Source organism: Diprion similis, chromosome 3, assembly GCF_021155765.1.
Source record: "Diprion similis isolate iyDipSimi1 chromosome 3, iyDipSimi1.1, whole genome shotgun sequence".
NCBI classification, from domain to species: Eukaryota; Metazoa; Arthropoda; class Insecta; order Hymenoptera; family Diprionidae; genus Diprion; species Diprion similis.
Genome location: NC_060107.1, coordinates 15,557,412 through 15,576,393, shown reverse-complemented (window position 1 = coordinate 15,576,393; position 18,982 = coordinate 15,557,412). Strand labels below are relative to the sequence as shown.

The window sequence follows — 18,982 nt, the reverse complement described above, 5'->3', positions numbered from 1 at the left end:
TTAATCTTTGACCCATCCACTGATTACCCATCATCATTTTATTTCTGTCTTATCATTATTATAAGTCCACGTCGAAAATGAATTTATTTGACATTTTCAAAAAACTGGCAGTCAATCATAGTAAATTTAAATACACGCTGATTGTTGCCAATTTTCCCGCAGATATTAGCTCATCATATATTGTGCTTGTTGCACATAAAGTGCAGAAATACCTTAACTTTCCGGCTAACTTGTTTTCTATCCGAAATAAAATGCGAGTTTAATTCTATACGAATTATGTGACAATGACTGACGAGTCGATGCAGCTGAATCGAGAAATTGGGATGCATTGTCACATAAATTCGTATAGAATCGAAGTGGCATTCTGTTTCGGGCCGAAAACAAGTTAGCCGGAAGGTTGAGGGGGTATCATAGTCGATTTCAGCGTGTCGTATATACCTCCAAATATCCACTCCAGTACATTTTCATTTGACGCAGAAATACAGAAATAGCGGTAATTCTTCGAATTTACTATTGCCATTTCGTAGAATCCATGCCATTTCTTTATTTCTGTGTTAAATGAAAATGTATCGGAGTGTCTTTGCCTAGAATTGGATACAGAATGAGGCTGTTAAGCCTTTTTTCGCGTTTGAGATACATGGACTTCGATATTTGGAGATATATATGTCAACGTCGCAATCGACCAAGACACTCCCTTAACTCATTTATGCATTTTACTGTACATACTTCGTTAAAGTTTATTTTATTCTTGATTTATTTCGCAAATACAGTCCTCTGATAATAATATAACATATTATTATAAGGTGTTGCCACATTTTTTGTTTTGGGTTTTCCGAAGCGATAACTGAGATGACAAAATGTTATACATATATCACAGCGTAAAACGTTCAACTACACATTCAAAAGTCTCAAACTGTTGAAATTAGTGATTTTGTCCGCTGTTTTCGTTATTTTACTATCCAATGTACCTGATCTAACTTCTCGTCACTATTTCAATCATCAATTACATGTTTTATAAGATATTATATATAAAGACAAAAATTTTGTTACCATAAGAGGAGACAAAACATATCTGCGTCACAAACTTATAGAAATAGACTGCGCAGCCTGTGCACCGAGCTGAAGCCGCAATTAGAAAGAGAGAGGACAGTTGGAGCCGGATCTCTCTGTTGCACGATCGAAAGAGTGGGAAGCAACCACTAGGCGAGGAAGGCAATAAGACAAGCGAGGAGTTTTATTTATAGGAGTCTTATGTTCCCCCCATCAAGTCACCGATTGGAGTGAGAGGTCCACCTCCAGCTGTTGCTCTCTTTTTCTAATTACGGCTTCAGCTCGGTGCACCCGCACATGCGTTCTGTCTTTTTTACTGAACGTATGACATGCAGTACAGTATATGGAATGAGAAATGCATGCTCTATGCCGATGATTTTAACCTGTATTGTGACACTTTGTCATACTGGGAATATGACGTCACAAAAATGGCGCGCATTTCAGCTTCAAAAACTTTCCAGATACTTTTGAAAATGTTCGATAGCAATTTTTTTTCAATTAAGCATCGTGCATGATGTGATCAGGTTTGAACAGATAAAATGGGCGGACGAAAAAAAATCTCGAATTCAATTCGAGTTTTTGATTCTGGTAAAGAGAAATGAATCCTAGAACTGCAGAATCTGATATACATAGGTTCAACATTCGGGCCGCTGAAATAGAACGCCCGACAAAATCTCCAGCGACTTAGCAGCGTGTTGTTCACTAGTTTATTTTCAACGAGACGTGTAAGCCGGGATATAGATTTGAGGCCTCCGCAAAACAGCCAGTCATATTACTGCGCTAATCGAAATTCAAACCGCCTATGTCTTCTTCTCCTCTCTCCGCTAGCAATTCTTCGTTGCATTTCATTCTTTCTTTCGTTTTCTCTTTGTTCGACGACACAACGTTGACTCTGCCAGTGTTTAACTTCTCTGAACAAAGCGTTCACGTGTCAGTTGTAGAGCAAGAGTACAAACAACGTGTTTCTCGTTTCTCTCGTCATGTTACACTTGAATTAAACATCGTGTTTCGGGCACTGCGCGTTCGGTGATTAATGGTTTTTATTAATTTCTGTTTTTTTTTTTTTTTGTTTTTTTTTTCTTCTACTAATCGTTGTTTTCAAATGTTTATCGATGATCGAAAATCACAATCGTAAGTTCTTCAACTATTTATTGTCATTCGAAAAATAATGAGGTTATTTTTCGCGATCGTTAATCAGGTTATTAATACCTAAAATATATCAAAATCAAAAATGTGCTGTTCAATATTTTATCATGTTCGGCGTAAACATTTATTGTTATCATTGTTATTATCATCAACTAATCCAACGATTCTGAATTAAAAAATTCTATTGTCAGAAGAAAATTTGCGTTAATCCCGAGGTCTGAATTAAAGCTGAATATTTGAAGCATCGTAACACCAGGACATTTGTATATGGCTTTAGTCGAAATAAGTTTTACAAATACTTATCGGCCAATTAAGTTTTGCTGGGGATTAACGAATCTATTAATCGGTTTTGATTCGAAGTCAGCGGTAATTCTCGTTTGGGGTTTTCCGATTTTCTTTATCGCGGACTCCGGTTTCATCCGTCCATATAGTAGCCAACAAGTCCACTGCTTTATCAGGTCACAACACGATCAGTTTCTTTTGCATTTTTGCGAAGTTATACAGATGTCACTACCATCTGTAAATTGTAATGCACATGGGAAACTCGTAGTATTATACGTACGTGAAATTAGTAAAGAGAGAGGAAACAAATGCCGGCGAAATGGACGAAGGGGGGATCGCTTGCAAAGTAAAATGCCAAGCATTTATGCCACTTATTTTTAGCACTGCAAGCCGCGTGCGACCGGCGCAAGGATTTCTCTCTCTCTTATTCCGCATCTCCGTAAATTTCACGATTAACAGTCAAAATTTTTCTGGTTAGATTGTTCTTCAATAATAATTCAGTGCGCGCGTTTTCGATGATTTTCCCAGTGGTCTTCTTGAAATTACAAGTACAGGATTTTTTAATTTAATGAAATGTACATACATACATACATCGTATCTCACCGCGCAACGTCACTTCTAAATCTCTATTTTCAGCTCGTTGATACAATTCGATCGAAACTTCTGATCTCCGGGTTCAAATTGTTCAGTTTATAGCGGAAAAAGAAACAATGCAACACGCTAACTTATCGGCGCGACTCTTGATCGGTAATGCAGTCGCGGATTTGATAAAAAATCGAATCATCAAATGTACGCTAATTTTTTTCACAAACAATTTTTATCTTGTCGACAACATTTCCAATTGAAATTAATCTTCTGATCGTTTCTTTGTTATAATATTTCAAAATATCATTAATTAAAAGAGAAAAAACGTAATAATATTTTTTCAATAATGTGCTCTCCTACTTGATAAAAAAACTGTGAAATACAATTCAGTCGGTCGTTGCAGCTGTGATTGTGTAACCTAAAAAGATTACGATAAAACACATTCCTCGTTAGTAAGAAATCAATCAACCGCAAGGTGATGCCCCATTTGGAACAATTACCAGGATTGTCTTAGATCTTGTCAGCTACATAACAGAAATTCTCCTAATCATTCGTCGATTTATAAATTGATCAGATTTAGCAAAAAATTCCTTCTTTAACCGTTCTACCGACGGAGAAAGTAGGCTTTTTAAAATTCTGACCGATTTCTGTCGCAAGAGCGAATTTATCAGTCGTAAATAGTCGAAATATACCGTGAAATTAAAAAGTACGCCCAAGTGAAAGACCCTTCTAAACAAGGAAACAAAATGCTAAGGATTTAGCAATATTTTTCAAAAATTCAGTAACACGACAGCTCTGCACATTGGTGAATAAATTGGAACACGATGGAAAGAAAATGGTGAAAGTGTGCAAAATATACACACTTTGAAGGCAGCTGAACAGTCTTGCACGTAATTGACGTAATATACCGTGGAAAAAGAATTAAACTGAACGGATCAACAACCTCGATATAACAAAGAACTCAAGGATTAGATGTAAACATAATCGCGGGTGTCCTCAAACATGTATACAAACCATTTCGATATAAGATTTTATGGACATGAAGTATATAATAATTTTGATAGATTGTATTCGTAATCTTGTTACAATCAAGCACAATTTCTGTTTCCTCAAGTGTATAGAATAAACTGAAGTACGTGTTTCCGTTATAAACAAAGGCCTCCCTCCCTGTAGAAAAAAAATGAGCACTAGAAGATAACGATGTTTACGTCAAACATAATAAACGGTTCAGCATATTATTGTATACAAGTCTGGAAGTCGATGACGGGTTTGCTCCGAAGAGAATCTCGCGCGGAGCGTTTCGCAAATGCTGATTACAGCCTGTACAGATACAGAAAGCAAGAATTCGGAGCAAAGCCGTTAATGTGCGGCCTTTTCCCGACTGCCAACAGTCAGTCAGTCAGTCAGTCAGTCAGTCAACATCAAATCATCGTGGCTGCTTGTACCTCGCGGGGTATTCTTGAAGTTTACCATTAAAACCACGTGCTGATTGTGGCTAGAAGCAGCGTTGTAACAGTATTGTATTTATAGCTATATAGACGTGAATAATCTACGAAAAATAGTTTGAACTTGGTGCAGTTTGGTTTTAACCTTGAGTGGTGAACTTCGATCCGTGAACTCTGGCTTCAAAGGGATTATGGAAAATTTTTTGCATGCTTACTCATACACGACTCGTAATTCTGTTTGAGACTCTGAGTATAATGTGTGGCTCTCTTATCTTGGAAAACGGCTGCTGCTGACTACTTAGTTCTATTTGGTGTAATCGGTATTACACTAACAAATTTCAAGCGGATAGTACCTCATGCGGTATTGATTTTCAGTCCATCGATCATTTCACCCAAAGTTTTTGCTCTTTCGTGAACAACTGTAATGTGATTCTGTATCGGCCAACGTAATAACCTATGGGGACAAGTTTTTTTAATGGAAATGTTTAGGTGACCGAAAAGTTTTATTTTTATTCATTTTTATCGATAAATAGGGCCGAATGGTTAATTGTGATGTAATTGGACTTTATGTGAAATTTCACCGCGTGTCGTGGAATCGATTTTTTTTTACTATATTCGTATGAGTGACTCTCTCTATTTTACATCTATTATCGGATCTCAACAACCAATTTATGGTATATTTTTTTCGCGTCACTGTTCATTTTTTAATGCAAATATTTTACTCATTGAATATAAACACAAATAAATAAAACAAACGGCGATCGCAAAATGGCACACGAGCCGGTAAAGAGCAAGACAAAAAAGAACATGGAAGTGGAAAATCCTCGGAAATCCGAAATCAACAAAGAGGACGAAGGAATTACACCGCCGGACGGTGGATGGGGATGGGTCATCGTATTTGCATCGTTTATGATACACGTCATCAGTGAGTTGAATTTCACTTTTACACCAATAAATAAAAGAAAAAAAAAAACACGACAGAAAAGAAAAAAACTGAAATCACAACAATATTCAGTTTATCATTGGCGAATTTTTGTGTCTACCTTTGGATAACACTCTTTTATGGAATCAATTTCGTTTAATTTGTTAATGAATTAAATAATAATGCTGTTGTTCTTGAATGATAGTGATATTATTTTGTAATAAAACGACATGCTTATCCGGTATAATGATAATATGATAATTTATTCCAAAGTATATATCGTTGATTTTTATTGTTATAGTTGTGGTCGTTTGTTTTTTACTTTATCCTATAAGTCGTATACGCCATACGTGTTTGAACGGAATGAAAGTTGGTTAATATTTGGATAAAATTATTTTGGCGAAGGAAATTTAATGTGTCTTGGAAAACGATGATGTGTAAATTATGCAAGAAACCTCACGTCAAACGTGTACATAAATAAGATACGATTTCATTATTGTATATGTATATATATGTAATTACGAAACATGGGATTTTGATAAAAAATTATTTATAACGTATCATTCATAACCACTCACTTCGAGTGTGTTTTGTGCGGATAAGAACGAAACTGTATCTCTGAAATTGAGACAAGAATATAACTGTTTATGAGTGTGAATTTATGGCGTACTTGTTTCACGATTGTAACTTTGTGATATGCACTGATGTGATCCAAAATTTGATTTTTGCAATTTGATATTTTAATTTTTTGCCCTCCAGCCGCGGAATATTCAGTCGAATCTCTCGGTATTCACCAACAGTTATAACACGCTTGTGTAATAGGACAATAATAATTTATGTTCTCTCGCCGATTGCGTTTCTCGCATGCATTAATGATAAGAGCCAGTTATGTAAACTAATTTCTATACACGTAAGAAACACGTTTTTAAATTTATTTCTTTTTTTTCAGTCAGTTTTGCTCTCTTTGGTCTATTTCATTCATAGAATCCGTGGCTGTGTCAGGCATGGTTCTAACCTAACATAACTTCTCAGTAATCAAATGCAGAATCGTTTTAATGAAAATCGAATGAATTGCAGCTAGAGACTACACCGTTCTCGTGTGTGAATTAAGCAGTCGTATTATATTCTTACCAACCCCCATAGAAAATCAATTATCTATGTATTTGGATAATGAAATAATGACCGAGTATAGAAAATTGACATTCTGTAATTATAGATCTTTGATAAATCGCTCGCTTTAATTTATGGAGAATTTCCCTCATTTCAATAACTGGGATCGAATTTTTTTCTCTTCCGTGGCCTACTTTTTCTCTGCAAATCAACTATGTCAATGCCGACGAGTTACACACTTGTTGCCAGTACCGTACTGAATAAAAGATTCCGCACGTGCTTTCCAGCGTGCGTCTCAACAACTATTTGCGGGTATTCACATTCACGATAGAGAAAATTTTATAACTCAGTTTTCATGATGATTTAAAAAATTCGATTCACTCGGGTCCTACACCCTAGTTAACGCCTATTTGACACTTTTTGGCTAGAAAACTTGTGAAAAAAGTAACACCTCTTAAGACACCTTGAGACAATTGTGTTATCTCGGGTGTTTAAGGGGCGTAACCCGCTGATATTTTTATCATGAGTCAACTCGTGGTCCGTTGTTTATACAAGCCGATGACGTATTGTGTGTGTTCGTGAATACATTTTGTGTAAATCGATGACCCGTCGGGTGTTTTCCACCGAAATATCAATAATAAAATAAAAGAAACCAAGTTACTTCCCTTTTATTTTCAAGACTAAAATTTTATCTATGGATACAGATTCTCAGGAGATTCTTAATTTGCCTCTATATTTTTATCAATTTATTTCTCTTATCATTTTCGGTTTTCTAATCGCTCTCCAAAATCGCAGATCAATTCTTTTCACCAGCATTCAGACGATGTTTTTTGTCTAGTACTACTTTTAGTTGTGTCAATGCATGTGGGCTATACTTTAATGCACTAACGATTAAGGTTACGGCTTATCGAGCAAATTTTAATCTTTTCCACTCGAACAACGAGTATTTCAAAGCATCAAACTTGAAATAATCACGATAACAAACGTGTAAAAAAGTCGGACACGTATCTTCTGTAATGTTTTCATCTCTTGTATTTGGTTGTTTAGCATAGACGTGGTTAGATCAACATGGCATCGCGAGAGGCGATCATCTGATCCATCGTTTTAGATTAACTTCCAAAGTATTAAGGTATAGAAAGCTATACTAGACTCTAAAATCGTAAAATTGGTCAGTGTAGATCAAAATACGGACCAAGAAATCGCTTCTACAACCATCAAAATAGGATTAGCTATAAGTGTAGCACATTTATTTTCCTTCGAGTTTCAGGGAAAATTTGTTGTTCGACTGGTCCGAATGATTCCACTCATTATAATTTTACACAAGTTGATTATCAACATTCAAAGTCCAAGGATCGAGGCTTTGTTCTATTGTTCACACGATTCTTGCTTTGATTTAGAATAATATTTAACGATGCGTAATGGTTTGGAATGGTCTTATCGATACTTTTATTTATACTCAGATATTCTAGTTATTGGGTGAAATTCTTTGCGAATTGGCTTACGGTTACAGTATATACAATTGCATGACGATAAGAGAACTACAATTTGCGTGATGAATTTTATCACGCACAGTAAAATTTGTATTTCCTCTTAATATTTTTTACTGATCTGGCGCTCAACCGTCGACGATTAAATTGATAAGGTACTTAAATAAATGATTTGCCAAATAATGATCTATACAGGTATGCTGTAAACTTATCGGATAAATTTAGATCCTTATCCCGCAGGCGGCTGCAGCGTGATTACAAAGTCTCGTGGATGAACCGATCGGTTGTCTAGAAATAAGATCGATAACATTCGCTTTGTGCCGGCTACCAGGTTTAATCAAGGAGTCAGAGTGACAAACGGCCGCCAATAAATCATGAGTGTATGATAAAACAGATCACCGTCTTTCGTTTTAATCGCTTGATGGAGTTGCTCGGTTAATTTGCTTCCGAAATTATTATTGTTCAAGTGAGAAACGAGTTGTATAATATTCACTACATCTTGTTAAATAATTTGGAAGCTATGTACTTTGTCTGGCTTTGATAATAGAAAGTCTTATTGTAAAGCCCTCAAATATAGCGTTCGAATTTTAAGTAGACACCTTATTTTGAGAATTTTTTACAAATTTTCAATCATAAATTACACGATTCATTTTACTTCGTACGAAACATCGTTTGGCGCAAAATGTTGCTTCTTATCGAAAAGAGAACACAAAAACTAGAATGGAGTGATAAGCTTAAAAATCGATTATTTCTTGATACCAGACACTAATCGAAACTTATTTATCATTGTTTCTAAACTCTGTGTAGTAACGTGCATTACTATTGTAAACGCAATGTTCTCATTTCAAAACTGTTGACTGCCATGGCCGTATCTCAGATTCATTTGATTAAACTTTGTACACGCGCATGCATCATGATCTTTCGATACATATTAACTATTTGAAACTCGTAGCATCCTTCAATTACATATCGATGATCATTGCTGGTGTATAACGAAATTGTTCCCACAGGTACTTCAGAGACCTTTTCTTACACGTCTCTACAATATTATCTTGAATTGTGTTTTCGAAATCACACAGCTAGAACCTATTGGTCCCATTTTTCCTGTCGCCATCATCCTGATAAACCAAATCTATCTTTGACTCCAGACTGAGGTGTGCTGGTTACAGTGTACGATTCTTTTCATTCCTGACTTATGACGTAGTAAATTGGGATCCTTAGGTTTCGAAGACGCTATCTGATAGAAGTGAATATCAAATAGTTAATAAAATTATCTTGCACTCCATATTTCATTGACATCGATTAAACGTTGCCAAGTGGAAGTCCAATAGCTTGTAGGATACATTTTGTGCCTTGATGTTTGAAAATTTGAACCAAACGAGCAGCTGATTATCCTGTGCAACGCCATATTGGTTCTGAAAGAAGGGAAAACACTATTCACAACAAAGTAATTTCATTATAAAGAGAGGTAACCGTATTATGATTTACAGCTGACGGAGTTACGTATTCCTTTGGATTATTTTACGTCGCTTTTCTCGATTACTTCGAAGAAGGGAAAGGTAAGACGTCCTTGATCGCCTCGCTCCTCGTCGGCATCACATATTGTTCAGGTAATGCACTTGCATAAGCGTACATAGATATCATTGCAAACAAATCAAAAATATGTTCAACGTTTAATGTTGCTTGAGAGCGATCAAATCCTACTTTTTAAATTATTTCAGGACCCATATCCAGCTCTTTCGTAAACAAATATGGATGCAGGACAGTCACTATCGCTGGAACCATACTTGCCAGCACCTGTTTACTGGCTAGCGTTTTTGCTCAAAATATTTTGATGTTATGTTTTACAATCGGAATCGGCACAGGCAAGTAATAATTAGAATTTTCCATCTCACAATCCGCAAAGGGAAAAATTTTATCATCACAATTTTCGACCATTACTCAACTCGGGCAGAAATAATCAGAAAAATCAAAAGTTCGTATTATTCAGATTTTTAATAGAAAATTTATCGAAAGAATATGAGTTTTTTTAAAGAAATGTATCAGAATTTTTTAAATCCCTCAAGTATAAATAGAATAATTCAAACTTCTTCAGAACTGTTCGAAAATGTAGTATATTTCTGAGAAACTTTTGACAAAACATAACGGCGATCTTCTGAGAATTCTTTTCACCAGGGTCCTTGCGATTTTATGTTAAACGAAGCAAGCCAATAAAAAGATCATTTTTATTTACGCAGGTATAGGCTTCGGGCTTATATACTTACCAGCCATTGTCAGTGTGACCTGTTACTTCGAGAAGTATCGTTCCCTGGCAACAGGAATAGCAGTGTGTGGTTCTGGTTTGGGAACTCTCGTGTTCGCGCCTTTGACAGGACTTTTGATATCGACATACGGATGGCGTGGCGCCACGTTAATTATATCAGCATTGGTTTTAAACTGCATAATACTTGGTGTGCTTATTAGGCCACTAGAAGCACCAAAGAAGGATATTTCACTGCAGGTTAGTCGACAAGAAACTACGAAACAAAAATCTCTGGTCAAACACTCTGGTTTATGCATCGTGAACTACGATTTAATTTGCAGAGTTTACATTTCAAGGAGAATGGATCTGTTGTCAAAGTCGCTGTTCAAAATGAAACGAAAGTATCACAAGCGACTGATAGCAGACAGCGGAATACGATTACTCAAAGTCTTGTAAAGTACACCGCAGTTAAGACGGAGGATGATGTTGGGAATAATTTGCGTGCAGCATTGAGCCAGCCGATTCTTCTGACCAAAAGTCTTGGCAATCACACTCAAAGCATGACACGATCATACGGTAGCTCCATAATGAACCGCAGAGACATATTTTATCAAGGCAGTTTAGATAACGTTCGAGCTAAATCGTACGTATCTGACAATACTGAAATGAAAATGCGGAATTATTAGTAAGTTTTTTTTTTTTTTACTTATTCGCATGAGAAATCCTCACTAGTGTTCTGTCTACAGTTGCTCCAACTTCTTTTGTGATTCTCAAAAGAAAGTAAGGACATGTGTGTTTGAAATTTTTGGATTTAAACAAAATTCTACGCAAATATATCATTTTGCTAATTTTTCTCTGAAGAAATTCAGAAATCACAGAGTTCTTTTCAGAAAAAATACAATTGCTGTCTTGACTCTAACCGAGTTGGGGCAAAATATTACTATCAATTATTTTCGTTTTTTACATTTCTGTTTCTGTTTTTTTCTACTTCCTTCTCATATGCGTACGCATACAGTGGATCTCTGGAGAATAGTGTTGAAAATGTGAGATTGCACTCATCGTTGAGGAGCTTACCGAATGGGAATGCAAAACATTCCGATAACTATGAAAGACCTTCAAACGTTGAAGAAAATGTAGACATATTTTGTGAGATGTTGGAATTCTCACTACTGAAAGATCCAGTATTTGTGCTGTTCACACTTTCCAACTTTTGTACCAGTATTGGGTTTAATATTCCCTACGTGTATTTGGCGGTGAGTAAAATAAGTTGTGGAATTATATATTTTTATCGACAAATGTTCGTCTAGACGCCATCTGGTTACAAACAATATACAATTCGAAAACAGTCGTATTTACTTTTTCAAGTATTTTTCTTGCAACATTTCGATCAAGTAAATGAGACAAGACGATAGCATAACAACTTATACGATGGTTTTTGTATCTTTTCATTCCGAAACTTGTCTAAAACAATTGACTGTTTCTTCGACCTCATATTAACTAATAAAACTAACACTTAGGCTCAAGCTGAGGAGCGAGGAATCCCCAAGGATGACGCTAGCTGGTTACTAGGCATTATTGGGATAGCAAACACTTTTGGTCGTATCATACTTGGTTATGTCTCCGACAAACCCTGGATTAACCGTCTCATAGTCTACAACATATGTCTCACTATCTGCGGTATCGGTAAGTAATCGCAATTTTAGTTATTGCAAACTGGTCTCTTTCATGCTTCCAGTTCTACATTAAGCGCATGAATCAAACCTAACGGCACGAAGTGGCTTGGGAACACCATTTTTGAATCATAGTTCAAAATACTATGAGTTGGTGAACTGTTTCCTTCTACTTTTTATCACCTTTGGTGATATAAGGAAAGTATTGGTTTCGGTCGAAAATCACACTTTTTCTAATTTTAACGAATTCTTACGTTTCCAAATCTCTGGAATCGGAAAAATAGGTTTTTAGAAAAATGTCGGTCTCAATATCGGTCTATCCAACAAACTTCCGCGATGATTCGCAAACGGCTCGACGATAGTTTGACACTTACAGGATTTTACATCGAAATGATGGGCATGAAAAATTGTCATGTTCCGTTTAATTTGAACTTTCGGTTCTACAGTAAATAAATCAACTTTCAATATACACCGGCAAACATATACTTTTTTCTCCTTAATGCTTTCTTTACATAAACGTTTATATTCCCCAGTTTACAATTTTTTTTTTTTGTAATTTATATATTTTCTGTCAGAATTTTTTTGTCCAACTTTTCTTTTAAAATTTTCTCATTCTACTGCAAAGTCTTATCCGTTTCAGATTTTTCACTCGGCGATTTTCGAGATCATCGCGGCGGTTTGTCGGACAGACCCACAGACTTTTCCTTTTTCATCGTGGCGAAAAGTATCGCGAAAAAACTATTTTCCTCGCAAAACTTTGAAATTTAGTAATCCATACAATTCTTGAAAGGATGAGTAGGTCATATCGTGGCAATCACAGGTTGGAGTTTGATAGCAATTTTGAATAATCTTAGTGAACCAATAAGCCAATAATGGTGAACACGAATGAAACAACAGCCGCACTATTCGGATTGTCACTTTGCAATGCGTCGTCTGGTGTGAAAAAATCAAACTAATGCAACCAGGCTGGTAACTGATCGTCGACTCTGTTTTTTCGCGTATGGATAATAGATCAGATATATTATTGATTACGTTAAATTAATCAATGGGACATGAGTAATTTGAAAGCCCAAGAATTACGCTTTGCCAACATTAAAATTAAAAACTTAGGTTATGTGGGTTTAAAATGGCGACAACAACGAGGCTCTGACGTCATGAGGACATTGTCCAATATCAGGATTGAGAATTGACGATTCGATTAAAAAAATGATGCTGCACCCCGTATTTTCTATTTATAATGCAATTGTTTGCAAGCTGCATTTGAATAGTGTCTAAGACTGATGATATCTGTTGAACCTAATTTAATGTTTTTCTTTATTCTATTCAAGCTACTGCATTCAGTTCTCTTTGCACGACCTTTACTGGGTTTGCTTTCTACTCGGCTGTATTTGGAGTTACGGCTGGAGCATACGTTGGTCTTACATCTGTGATTCTAGTAGATTTGCTGGGCTTGGATCGCCTGACAAATGCCTTTGGACTTCTTTTACTATTTCAAGGACTTGCGTCTCTGCTAGGTCCACCGATTGCGGGTAAAAATTAGTTTCACCTGATTCTACACTCTGCCGTTGAATATTCATCTTTATCTGGATTCTCATTCTCTTATATTTATTTTTAGGCTGGTTACACGATGGATTGGGATCCTACGATCCAGGCTTTTGGGTTGCTGGCTCGATGATTGCGATTAGTGGACTCATGCTATTTTTCATACCTCCACTCCAGAGGTACTTACGAAAGAAAGCAGAAAAGTCGCAAAGGATAGACTTTGTATTCTAGCATAAATTACTGTAAATCGAATAGACGATTGAAAAAATGAGGAGAATTTTATTCGTAGAGTAAATAATCAAATTCTGCAATAAATTATAGGTGAAAATTTGAATAAATTTTGTTACAATTTTTAACAAGCGACTTTTAAAAACTGGAGGCCAAAATTTATCCAATATATCCAACGCACGTAGCATTCGACGAATGTTGCCACGTGAAACATAATTACATCATCATAAGCTGTCACTTCCACTATGTTCATCTGACGAGTGACTCGATGATGATGATATTAAATAAATACAGATGTCTGTTACTGATATGCGAAAATCAGGTCCAAAAATCTATTTCGTATCAGACCGTGTTACTAAATAAGAAACACGTAAAATGCAAGCATGGAATCTATCAGGCTCTTCTCTGTACGGGTATTCAAATATTTTTTTCTCGCCATTGACTGTGACTTTCTTTATTGGTCATGTCTGTGATATACTTATCAGCTTGGGGGGGGGGGGGGGGGGGGGGGGGGGGGGTAAGGGTTTCAACGTAAAAAAAAACACTTTCTTTGTGAATTTTTTTTGAAATTGTGGATTGAGCAAATTCATTGAAACCTTTTGTACATTATTAAGCATACTTTTAACAATATTCTGTAATTTTTTCATGCAGAAATATTGCAAAACAAGCCGGTGACAGAGCTTGCCCCAGAACGTCGTAGAAAAAAAAACCATTTGCGGTGTTCACTATATCTCGGTCGGAAATTATCTGAAATCAAAATCCATTGAAAATTTAGTCAAAGTATTATCAAATCCTCCCCCCAACGTTCTACGATTATTTTTTTTTTATTTAAAAATTTTTGTTGGCCATCTAAAGTGTAAACTGTTATTTTCCACGAAAAATTCCGCCATTTTGTGGGTGGGAAACCCCCTTAGTGTTGAAAAAAATTTTTAACTAAACATTGGGGGGAGGTATTTTATATGTAGAAAATGTGTACCAAGTTTGGAATGAATCGGTCAAGTAGTTTGTAAATGGCAGTGAACACGGACTTTGAAAAAGTAGTTTTGAGAAAAACGCGTTTAAAGTTTATTGAGCTAAACAAGTGAAGAAAAAAAGCTCTGTCACCGGCTTGTTTTGCAATATTTCTACATGAAAAAATTACAGAATATTGTTAAAAGTATGCTTAATAATGTACAAAAGGTTTCAATAAATTTGCTCAATCCACACTTTCAAAAAAAATTCACGAAAAAAGTGTTTTTTTTTACGCTGAAACCCTTACCCCCCCCCCCCCTTCAAGAGTTTTTCTCAGATCGACTTAAAATTTTGAGAATATAGTCTTGAAATGTTTAACAATAAGATGAGACAAAAAAAAAATTCGATTTTTCGAAAGTGTAAACCCTTACCCCCCCTTAAGAGGATACTAGAGTGGGTCTCTTTTTGGAGCTTGCTTGTTTGCTAGATATGGAAGAGAAAAGATAGATACGTTGAAATTACTAAACTTTTGAATACTATTATATCATTGATGAAATAAATTACGTTGAATGTGCTTTTATTTGTTTCCTGAGCAATATAAAAATATGCATTCTAATAATCTCATGAGACATTCAGTGCAAACGTATTTTTGTCAAATTTTTCAACATGTTTGACCTGAACGTAAATTTAAAGCAATAAAATTAACGAATTCAGCGGAGAATTCGTTTTGGTCATAAAAAATATTTTTTTAAGCTTCAAGCAAAAAAGCAATCGAAGTGATAGTACATCTGTTATTACCATAGGACTTACTCTGTCGTAATGAGTCTCTGCTACGTCCGGATGAATGTTTGAAATATCTAGCTCCATCACCTTGGTAAGTTTTTTCAATACTGATTGACGAGTCATTTGTGTTACTCTTGCTAAGCCTACAGAATTTTCACTCACTATAACTGAATCTGAAAATTGATTCCTTTCAATTTTGACGATATTACCATCAATATAAACTTATGATTATCTGGCGCAAACGAACTGTCTGGAATATCTGTTTTTCCAACACTTTTCACACTTTTATGATCATTTTTTTGACTGAAGACTTTTGTGATTTGTTTTTTATTGCTTAAAACAATACCAGCCTCAGGTGCATGTGCTTTCATACAAACTTTCGATGCAAGCCTTTTGGCAGTGCCTAGTTATTCTAGATGTTATCGATGATTTTACCGGTTTCATTGTTGGCAGAATTTGATGTAGAAAAATAGGAGAATTTAGTTTATGATGACAAATTCCAACACGAAATACTGGTGGTTTCATTGCTATTTGAATTTTTTTTTTTGCAAGTCTCTTTCTCTCAACCTTCATCTTACCAATTTCATTCGTCTATCCTCTTGGACGATTTGATCTTTGGGTTCATCTGTTAAAAAATATAAATTTGTTAATGGTAAAATCTTTGCAATGTATCAGGAGGATTTCCAAGTAAAATATTGGGCTTCTGCAATAAGACTTGCAGCACCTCTCGCGACGAACACGGTAGGAAGCGTTGCTGAATTGACGAATATTGCGAGGTACATAGTGTGTACTCTACGTAAGAATCTTAATAAAGGTCGAATTGATAAGTGAGAAGTTCAATAATGATTAAAATAAATTATACCGCATCGCTCGATGGCTCGGTGCATCTCTGGCCTAGTCACGTGACTATTTTGAACCGACCAATCACATTTTGTGAGAGAGAAAAAGGTACTCATCCTACGATATCTATCCTTTCTACACTCGCCGCTTATACCTATATAGATAAGCTGGCTCCCTTCATGTATGTACATACTATATGCTCCAAGGCTGGAGCGATAAAAACTCCCTAGGACGCCTAGGACTACGGTCTTACATACAGGGCTGGAAACTCCATTGGAGGGGGTAGGTCGCTTATTGATGCCAGACGTGTAGTTCATGTATTGCCCACTGTGATCGCTGCGATCTAAACTCCGGCGCGATTACAATGGCACAATATGGGCACAATGTACGACACGGGGATTTTGAGGTTAGGTTTGAGTAGGCGGATAGATCGCAGAGACGAGTAGTGACGGGATTACAAACTACTCTAGTGCTTCCATAAGCGTCCACCCCCACCACTTGATTTTGTGACGAGTGTCCAGACCTGTATGTAAGACCGTGCCTAGGACAGAGGCAGCTTTGAGGCAGAGCACCAACGAACTCGGTAGCGCAAAAGATATAAAAGATTAATGGGAGCTAGCTAATTTGGGAATGCGCCCTAAGAGTCCTCTGTACTAAAGCATTCAGTTTCACTCCGCTGCATCACGGGATACTCCGGCTCTCTCTCTCCGCATTTGATTGGCTGAGAGGAAACGTATCGCCCAATTAAGTGTTATATCTCTCATTATTATCTCAATATATCTCTCTCTTACTCCTCCGCTATACTTTCTGACCTTTCTGAACATGCGAGGGTCCCTTCAGTAGTGTATATACTCTAAGGCCCCGCCTCACCTGCAGGCCCCATGATCGCTCACACATAGCCGTGATTCGTCGGTGCTATGGTAGTGACTCGTCACGATCTCCTTGGGTGAACCGACACGAAAATTTATTCGCCGGCTTCACTTGATCTACGGTGTGCTACGGACATAGTTTTATAGAGACTGCACGCTCTGCGCACCGAGCTGAAGCCGTGACCTGGCACACAAGTGTATATGAGGTATTCCATCCCAAGTGTGTAAACCCGTGACCCTCACCCTCTCAGATTTTTTTTATTTTTTTGTATACGATCACATTGAGCCTAAAAGACACCCTCATATTTTTGTTAGATTTTTTCAAACATCCCTTATTTCAAAAAAAAAAAACGCAATTTTTTTTAAATCTGAAAAAATTCTCAAAAAACCGTGATAACATATAAAAATTTTCACGCCATCACCGGTAGTGGGCAAATTTTTTTTAATATGTTTTACAAGCTATTAACGTTCACAAATTTCCAAAAAATTCTCGAATAGCTCACCTTGAGCAGATATTGAATTATTTCGGTACTCAAAATGAATTTTATATTATCAATTATGAATTTTATATTCATTTTGAGTAACGAAATAATTCAATATCTGCCCAAGGTGAGCTATTTGAGATTTTTTTTGGAACTTTGTGAAGGTTAATAGCTCGTAAAACACATTTAAAAAAATCAGCCCACTACGGGTGATAGCTTGAAAATTTTTATATGTTATCACGGTCTTTTCAGAATTTTTTCAGATTTAAAAAAAATGGCGTTTTTTTTGAAATTTTTTTTGAAAAAGGGATGTTTGAAAAAATTTAAAAAAAATATGAGGGTGTCTTTTAGAGAGAGAGAGGGTGAGGGTCACGGGTTTACACACTTGGGATGGAATACCTCATATGCTCTAAGCTGCAGGGTCTGCAGGCAGTTGCCGCCATTTCCTCTGAAACTAATTGGTGATTTGGCGAGGAAACACATTATAACTTATAGGTTCAAGTAATGGTGTAAGGAGTATAGGTATGCCTCACCGCTTATCTTATCGTTTTTCCGGCCTGGTGGCTGCTCACCACTTTTTTGAGCGTACAACAGAGAGAGGACTCGGCGGAACTACTATCTATCATGTCCACGGACTTACCGCTCCTTTACGAGTGATTTTTAATCTCAAAACGCGTAATACAATGGGTCTGGAAACCCTTTGTCACGTTTGAGATACGTGGCTTCACGGACGTAAGCTTGGCTTCGATCTTTAGAAATATAGGTATACTTCACAATCAACGTTGAACTTATGACCAGCGCACCCCCTTATGGAGGGTGCGTTCTAAACATTCGTTGGCAACACTGATAGCAGTGTTCTGTGGAATGTGCGCGGGTCTTCTACACAGGTCTAGTCACTTCCATGTATGACAGGGGCATAACCAGACCCAAAGTATCACATCATATTATAAAGATATCATCATATTTCGCTATCCGGATAAATAAATTTCCACCAATTTCCCCAATTAGCTGGACGAATAGACGAAAATTATTCTGCCGGTAGCCAGTGGACTAGCCTCGGCATTTTCTAGAACAGTATCTTTGTCCAATGATGACGTCATAACCCCAATTTTGCAATTATATAATTTTAATCAATCAGAAGAAGGAGTTAACTATCGAACAATTCTAACTGCACTAAAATCATCTACAGACGAACTGGAAATGATTCCATTAATTAAATTAGATTAGTTTAATGGTTCGTTGGCTAAACTCATATTAATCACTATCTCACTTGTATAAATTTTCAGCGCTGTTGGTATCAGTCGAAAGCTAGGGAAATATGAAGTGACGTGGTTGGTGAGAGTGTATA

The 18,982-nt window shown here is 36.4% G+C and overlaps 1 protein-coding gene across 5 annotated transcripts; it reads left to right on the top strand.

The window, feature by feature from the left end:
- Nucleotides 1-2,147: 2,147 nt before the first annotated feature.
- LOC124404495 (monocarboxylate transporter 12) lies at nt 2,148-13,731 on the top strand. 5 transcript variants are annotated; one of them, XM_046878660.1, is made up of 9 exons: nt 2,148-2,181; nt 9,518-9,637; nt 9,749-9,892; nt 10,265-10,527; nt 10,611-10,954; nt 11,285-11,522; nt 11,787-11,952; nt 13,268-13,468; nt 13,555-13,731. In XM_046878660.1, exons 1-9 carry the CDS (start codon nt 2,163-2,165, stop codon nt 13,710-13,712), a joined length of 1,653 nt encoding a protein of 550 aa, XP_046734616.1. In that variant the 5' UTR covers nt 2,148-2,162; the 3' UTR covers nt 13,713-13,731. The 5 variants fall into 5 exon arrangements, with proteins under 5 accessions (XP_046734616.1, XP_046734617.1, XP_046734618.1 ...); XM_046878662.1 differs by lacking the exon at nt 2,148-2,181 and adding an exon at nt 4,310-4,997; XM_046878658.1 differs by lacking the exon at nt 2,148-2,181 and adding an exon at nt 5,198-5,433.
- The last annotated feature ends 5,251 nt before the right edge of the window (nt 13,732-18,982 follow it).

Coding starts and splice junctions, on each gene's coding strand:
- LOC124404495 (XM_046878658.1), top strand. CDS start 5,277: ATGGCACACGAGCCGGTAAAGAGCAAGACAAAAAAGAACATGGAAGTG. Junction 9,638..9,748: donor CGGCATCACATATTGTTCAG/GTAATGCACTTG, acceptor AAATTATTTCAG/GACCCATATCCAGCTCTTTC. Junction 10,955..11,284: donor ATGAAAATGCGGAATTATTA/GTAAGTTTTTTT, acceptor GTACGCATACAG/TGGATCTCTGGAGAATAGTG.